The 7,890-nt window shown below is 42.5% G+C and overlaps 2 protein-coding genes across 2 annotated transcripts in view; one reads left to right on the top strand and one right to left on the bottom strand.

Annotated features, from left to right (window-relative positions):
* Positions 1-1,970, top strand: part of SARC_05903 (hypothetical protein) — a gene marked incomplete at both ends in the record, with an annotated part of 4,880 nt that extends 2,910 nt beyond the window's left edge. The window contains 2 exons of the mRNA XM_014300225.1: positions 977-1,115; positions 1,775-1,970. Of these exons, the coding sequence (XP_014155700.1) occupies positions 977-1,115; positions 1,775-1,970 (335 nt within the window). The remainder of the gene's footprint in view (positions 1-976; positions 1,116-1,774) is intronic.
* A 1,737-nt stretch (positions 1,971-3,707) lies between these two features.
* SARC_05902 (hypothetical protein) lies at positions 3,708-6,748 on the bottom strand (the record flags this gene model as incomplete). Its single annotated transcript, XM_014300224.1, has 4 exons — positions 3,708-3,993; positions 5,608-5,702; positions 6,413-6,517; positions 6,653-6,748. 4 exons carry the CDS (start codon positions 6,746-6,748, stop codon positions 3,708-3,710), a joined length of 582 nt encoding a protein of 193 aa, XP_014155699.1.
* Positions 6,749-7,890: the final 1,142 nt, after the last annotated feature.

The following is a 7,890-nucleotide window of genomic DNA, read 5'->3' as shown; positions in this document are numbered from 1 at the left end:
TATATGTGTGTGAGTGTGTGTATGTATTTATGTATGTGTGTATGTATTTATTTATATATATGTGTGTATGTGTGTGTATATGTATCAGAGTGCAAGTATATAGGACCTGACGAGATCTCTCTTCTGCCTATTCGCAAAAACTGGATGTAAAATATAGTTGGAGTGGCAGGTTGCGTTAGCGAGTTCCGCTCTATACACGTATACAACGTACGTGTGTACCGCGTGATTCTGATATTAATTTCAATATTAATGTTAATAATATCTTTAAAATTAAATCTATTATTTCTTTTAACATCAATTGTGTTGGGCATTACACCATCGTGCGTCCCATGTCAAAGTATACACTCCGGGACTCTTTGTCTTCGCAATTCAATGGCTTACGCTCTGTCTGTGTGCAGTAAACTCAGCACATTGCGCTGTGCCGACTCTACTTCTACCAACTCGGTCAGCCAACAAACGGTCTACCTACTCTAATCCATCCATCTAACCAACCACGTTGTCTATTCCGTTTAACTGATTTGCACATACACCCACCAAGTCCTCACCCGTCTTCAACTCACACTAAACCCTAAACCCTACCATGCTGTCCCCACCCCTTCCTATGTATTATCCCGTTGTATCTGACCCAAGGTGTGTACGAGACATTCAAACTATCTGATATAAGTCAATCAGTCATGCGCCAAGTGGTGACACTGTACATTCACCTGTACACTCACACACATATATATATATATGTGTGTACACTCACCTGTACACTCACCTGTACACTCACCTGTACATTCACCTGTACACTCACCTGCACACTCACCTATACACTCACCTGTACGCTCACCTATACACTCACTTGTACACTCATCTGTACACTCACCTATACACTCACCTATACACTCACCTGTCCACTCACCTGTACACTCATCTGTACACTCATCTGTACACTCACCTGTACACTCACCTCTCCTTCTCGTGACATCTCCAGGTGCAGAGCAGAACCAGTTGATCAAATTGCTCGGCCACATCGATGCGAAACGCGAGAACTGGCAGCTGTTCGAAGAGTGTGACTTCAACTGTCTGCCCAAGAATCGCTTCCCGGGAGTGTTCATTGTGCACTATATGGGGTGCGTATGAAACGTTTGTGTATACGGTTTATTCTCTTGTGGATGTGTATTTCAGACGATTAGCTACACTTGATTAATGCACACGACTTACTCTCTTGTGGATGTGTATTTCGAGACTATTTCCCGCACTTGACGATTAGGGTTTGTTTTCCTCTAAAACCCTAATTTTAGGGGTTGTTTCCTCTAAACCCCTAGTTCCTGCCTATTTCCTGCACCTACCTTAACTATTTTGAACTGCGTGGAGTGTGCGATACGAACCTTACTGCCCAGTCGTGGACTACGCGAGTGTGTGTGAGGTGGACCGTGGCCTAGTCTCAATGCATTGCATGTACTTTAAGTGGGTTGCCTACTAACCCCTGCGTGTGTTTGAGGGTTTTAGAGTTTAGGGTTTAGGGATCTTTATTTAGGGGTTTAGGGTTTTAGGGTTTAGGGGTCCCTTCTTGGTTGTTAGTTACTGGTATAGGCTGTGTGCTGCTTCGTTTTCATTCAACAAGCACTCTTGTGCTATGCTAATGTTTTAGGGTTTTAAGGTTTTAGATACCATCCCCCAACCAAGCTTCTTCGTTGTTGTGTCTGTGCTGCTCCTTCCCAACGTGAGGATGTCCATGCAGTGTGTATTGGACTGTTTGACGTACCCTTTGGGCTGTCTTATTTTTCAGTCACCTACAGCACAAGGCCGTTCACACGCGTCTAGTTGCTACAGATTTCTATGAGTCCTTTGCGCGCACCTCACCTCCTTACACTACATCACATTACTACAGGCACTGGCCCAATGAGAAGAGGGCAGCGTTGATTAAGGAGAATGTGGCGCTCGGCTTGATGACGGAGCCGGATGCGGCTAAAGATGAATTATAAGTTTGTATTAATTATAAGATAGTTTATATGTGTCAGCAATCATAAAGGTGAATTATAAGATAGTTTATATGTGTCAGCAATCATAACGATGAATTATAAAATAGTTTATATGTGTCAGCAATCAGTTGACTGCAACAATAAAGAGGACTGAAGTAAACACGAGTTGGCTTTATGCTTTAACCACCTCGCTTAGCTTACATTGCTATATTGTATAGCATTATATTATATTATAGCTCACTGGTTGATTTTTCATGTAGGTAGATATATCATCTTTTCTATATGCTCGTTTCCTGTAGGTAAATATATGATCTTTTCCTGTAGGTAAATATATGATCGTTTCCTGTAGGTAGATATATTATCTTTTTTATATGGTCGTTTCCTGTAGGTAGATATATGTTCTTTTCCTGTAGGTAAATATATGATCGTTTACTGTAGGTAGATATATGAGCTTTTCTATATGATCTTTTCCTGTAGGTAGATATATGATCGTTTCCTGTAGGTAGATATACTATCATTTCCTGTAGGTAGATATATGATCGTTTCCAGAAGGCAGATATATGATCTTCTTGTAGGTAGATATATGATCGCTGGCCAGTGGTGGCAAGAGACTCAATATTTGTATTTCCCATGAACAAAGGCTTTGTAAGTTTTAGAGCGATTATATATTCTCTTCCAAGGTACTGGGTATTTGTACTTCTTATTAATCAAGACTGTGTAAGTTTTAGAGCGATTATATATTCTCTTCCAAGGTACTGAGTAGTTGTACTTCTTATTAATCAAGACTGTGTAAGTTTTAGTGCTGTTATATATTCTCTGCCAAGAGACTGGGTATTTATACTTCTCATGAACGAAGGCTTTGTACATTTTAGTGCTACTTTATATTCTCTGGTAAGTGACTCAGTATTTGTACTTCCCCAAAAAATCAAGGGTTTATTGAGTGTTACTTAATCTGTGATGTACCACCCTTCTACGCGGCCATGCAATCCCTTTGGAGTTATCCGCCAGAGGCGTGTCATCTGACACAGACGAACTGGTCCCTAACAGAACCACCTACACACACGTACTGTAGCACTGGTCACTTTTCAAACGTGTGTCTGAAGTCGTTGTGGACGGTCCAGTGGCTTGGGACAATCATTGAGTCGTTTGTTCTGATTTGCTTTGTATTGAAGCGTATTCATGCATCTGCGCACCCAGTGACATATTTTTTAATCCTAATTGATCGCCAACTTCTTCATCGCTTCCAGATGTCTTGTTTCTATATTGCATCGTCTCCATTGTTCGGTGGCGAGTGTATATACTTCTGATGAGGTACTATCAATCCCGTGCGCCTAATTTTTCTGCACATCCACTAGTTAAGTTAGATAGCTTTGAAACTCAATGTTGGCAAGTGAATACCGCCTGTTACAAATTTACAAAGGCTTCGTCACCATTTCATCATCAGGAACTGATGCATTACTTTCCTATAATCCTTAGGGGTTTTTTAGGGGTTTAGATCGGAGGGTAGGCACAAAAGCGCTTCGTCGTTGGCTCTGCCTTCCTCACTTTGCCCTCATCCAGATATGTTTTAGGGTTTTGCTGAAACCTTAAGGCTCGTGATGAACAACCCTTCAAAAATTGGCTGGAAAAAGACTAGAGACCATGAGCGTACTTTTGTACTATTGGAGTGGGAGAGTACTCGTGTTGCGTATATATATATATATATATATATATATATATATATATACTATCTTCGATAACTCAGTCACTGTCAGACAGATCCGAGTTCCAATAGCACCCAGCCTCGTCTCCACTGCTATCGCTGTGTGGCGTGCTGTGGCCCTGTCCTTCGTGCTCTGTGGGCAATGTGAGTTCGTTGGCACACGTGTCACACGCACACGCAAAGAAGTACGAGTTCTCCAGAGCCTCAGATCTGACTTCGTATGTCCTCAGATTCGACCGTTGTAGGTAGCTGTGCTGTAACTCCGCCCCCTTTTCTACGGCCTGGTTTGTGCTCAAGATCAACTGTCTGCCCTCGGACCGATAGCTTGGGGTGTTGTGAGGATTGTCAAGGCGAGATTGTAGTTAGATGAATGAATGATTGTAGTTAGACGAATGAATGATTGTAGTCAGATGAATAAATGATTGTAGTTAGTTGAATGAATGATTGCAGTTAGATGAATGAATGATTGTAGTTAGATGAATGAATGAGGTCATCTAATCCTCATTCCAAACCTAGCCAGACCACATTTTTATTGGCACATTTGTTCAACACTAGAAGTCTTGTCTTTGATATTGCCCCACTCCATTTCAATTCCGATTATGGTAATCTGGTCTAACGTCCATGCCCAGCATGTACTTGGGTGTTTCCACAAAACGAGATGTTTGATTTGCTATCCAATGATGTGGGTTCCATATCACTGTTAAACATACACAGCATAAAGAACCGGCGAAAGTAAACTGACACTGATATGGTATGGCAATTCTATGTGGACACACGCATAGATATCACTACCTAAAATAGACGCATGGACAATCCTATAACAATTCACGCATATAGATTACTATCTAAATCTAAAACCCTAAAAACCCTAAATCCTTTCCTCTCCAGCGCACACACTGACAGGGCGATGACTGCAGTATACGTGACTGTGGTGTCCTACACGCTAGTCACACACTCACAAATCAAACGTATATGGATGGCGGATAAGAGACCCAGGTGACATGCAAACTGCTACACCTGACATCTGAATACATACACTACACCTACCACCTGAATACATTTACTACACCCAACACCTGAATACATACACTACACCCAACACCTGAATACACACACTACACCCAACACCAGAGTACATACACTACATCCAACTCCTGAATACATACACTACACCCAACACCTGAATACATACACTATGCTCAACACCAGAATACATACACTACATCCAACACCTGAATACATACACTACACCCAAAACCTGAATACATACACTATACCCAACACCTGAAAAATACACTACACCCAACACATGAACACATACACTACACCTGAATAGATACACTACACCCAACACCTGAATACATACACGACACCCAACTCCTGAATACATACACTACACCCAACACCTGAATACATACACTACGCTCAACACCAGAATACATACACTACACCCAACACCTGAATACATACACTACACCCAAAACCTGAATACATACACTATACCCAACACCTGAATAAATACACTACACCCAACACCTGAATACATACACTACACCCAACACCTGAATACATACACTACATCCAACACCTGAATACATACACTACATCCAACACCTGAATACATACACTACACCCAACACCTGAATACATACACTACACCCAACACCTGAACACATACACTACACCCAACACCTGAATAGATACACTACATCCAACACCTGAATAGATACACTACATCCAACACCTGAATACATACACTACACCCAACACCTGAATACATACACTACACCCAACACCTGAACACATACACTACACCCAACACCTGAATAGATACACTACACCCAACACCTGAATACATACACGACACCCAACACCTGAATACATACACTACATCCAACACTTGAATACATACACTACACCCAACACCTGAATACCTACCAGACATTCGGCGTGCAGTTGTGGTTGAACAATGAGGGGACAAGATACACAGCCGTGGCAAACACTTGCCCATCGCACTCGCGCTGCATGCCAAACTACAGAAGGTATAGGGTTTAGAGGTTTAGGGTTTTAGGGTTTAGGGTGTCAGGTGCACTGGATATTCTACTGTGAGCATACACGATGGATGTGTGGTGTTGGATACCAAACTACAGAAGGTATAAGGTTTAGGGGTTTGGATTTTAGGGTTTAGGGTGTCAGGTGTACTGGCTAATCAGCTGTGCACGTACACGACCGGTGTGTGGTGTGTAGAACTAGAACGGTCCAAAGTGTGGCGGGACAGTGGGATAGGCAATGAGACCCGAGTTTCTCAAAGAGGATGGAGAGTAAACAAGTGCATGCAAGGCAATCTATACAAGTACATGTACATGGAGATTGAACAAGTACATGGAGATTAAACAAGTGCATGTAAGGCAATCTATATAAGTACATGTACATGGAGATTAAACAAGTGCATGCAAGACAATCTATATAAGTACATGTACTTGGAGATTAAACAAGTGCATGCAAGACAATCTATATAGGTACATGTACATGGAGAGTAAACAAGTACATGCAAGGCACTCTTTATAAGTACATGTACATATGCATGGAGAGCAAACAAGTACATGCAAGGCACTCTTTATAAGTACATGTACATGGAGAGTAAACAAGTACACGCAAGGCACTCTTTATAAGTACATGTACATGCACATGGAGATTAAACAAGTGCATGTAAGGCTATCTTTATAAGTGCATATACATGTACATGGAGATTAAAGACACCCTTGCGCATGCTATTCCAGGTGGTGGTCAGTCGATGTACTGACGTCTGCACTAGCACCAGCGCACACGTTCCTACACACCCATTGCCCTGTAACCCCCACACGCAAAGTATAACACAACACCCGATACAGAAAACCGTAAACCCTAAAACACTCGATACAGAAAACCCTAAACCATAAAATACCCGACGCGACAAAGACCAGTCTCACTTTCACCACCCCACCTGATTGCAATTGATAGCCATGAGCATACGAACGGCCCACAAGTGATCAGACGGCTCAGTCGCCACTCCAACGGCAGACAGTGTGTCTACAGCCATTCTGTTGGATGTTGGAGAAGATGCAATGTAATGCAATGCATGTCAGAGGAATGACAGACAGACACAGACACAGAAACAGACACAGAACACGAGATAACGAGATGTGTACGGTCGAGCGTATGCGTGCAGCATGTGCATGGCAACACTACTGGGGTGGGGTGGGGTCGCTGTCTGGCCACGGATTTGAACTACAGATGTTAACGTTAGTTTTGACACGCACGCTTGTAGCTACACACAGACTCATGGCTTGCTGTGCACGATGACTGGGATAAGAGTGCGTTATGGGATGGGTAGTATCTGTAGAACAGAAGACACTCGAAAGAAGGACTACGGCAGCTACACACAGACTCATGGCAAGCTGTGTACGATGACTGGGATAAGAGTGTGATATGGGATGGATGGTATCTGTAGAACATAAGACACTCGAAAGAAGGACTACGGCAGCTACACACAGACTCATGGATTGCTGTGCACGATAACTGGGATAAGAGTATGTTAGGGAATGTATGATATTTGTAGAACAGAATACACTCGAAAGAAGGACTACGGCAGCTACACACAGACTCATGGCTTGCTGTGCACGATGACTGAGATAAGAGTATGTTATGGGAGGATGGTATCTGTAGAACATAAGACACTCGAAAGAAGAACTACGGCAGCTACACACAGACTTATGGCTTGTTGTGCACGATGACTGGGATAAGAGTTTGTTATGGGATGGATGGTATCTGTAGAACATAAGACACTCGAAAGAAGGACTACGGCAGCTACACACAGACTTATGGCTTACTGTGCACGATGACTGAGATAAGAGTATGTTATGGGATGGATGGTTTCTGTAGAACATAAGACATTCGAAAGAAGGACTACGGCAAACTGATTGGGAAACTCCCCGTGATCATTGGTCATCTTACCTACATTAGAAGATGAAACGTTTTACTTGTGTGCATGAGCGGACATGTGTCATCTACACTTGTACCTATAGCACACACACACTCTTCAAATATAAGCGAACATGTGTCATCTACACTTATACCTATAGAGCACACACACTTATACCTATAGCCCCCACACACCGTCTACAATTATGAGCGAACATGTGTCATATACACATACCTATAGCCCCCACACACTGTCTTCAC

Source organism: Sphaeroforma arctica (genome assembly GCF_001186125.1).
Source record: "Sphaeroforma arctica JP610 unplaced genomic scaffold supercont1.400, whole genome shotgun sequence".
NCBI lineage: Eukaryota > Ichthyosporea > Ichthyophonida > Sphaeroforma > Sphaeroforma arctica.
The sequence above is the reverse complement of the archived record's forward strand: the minus strand, read 5'-3'. Positions and strand labels throughout refer to the sequence as shown.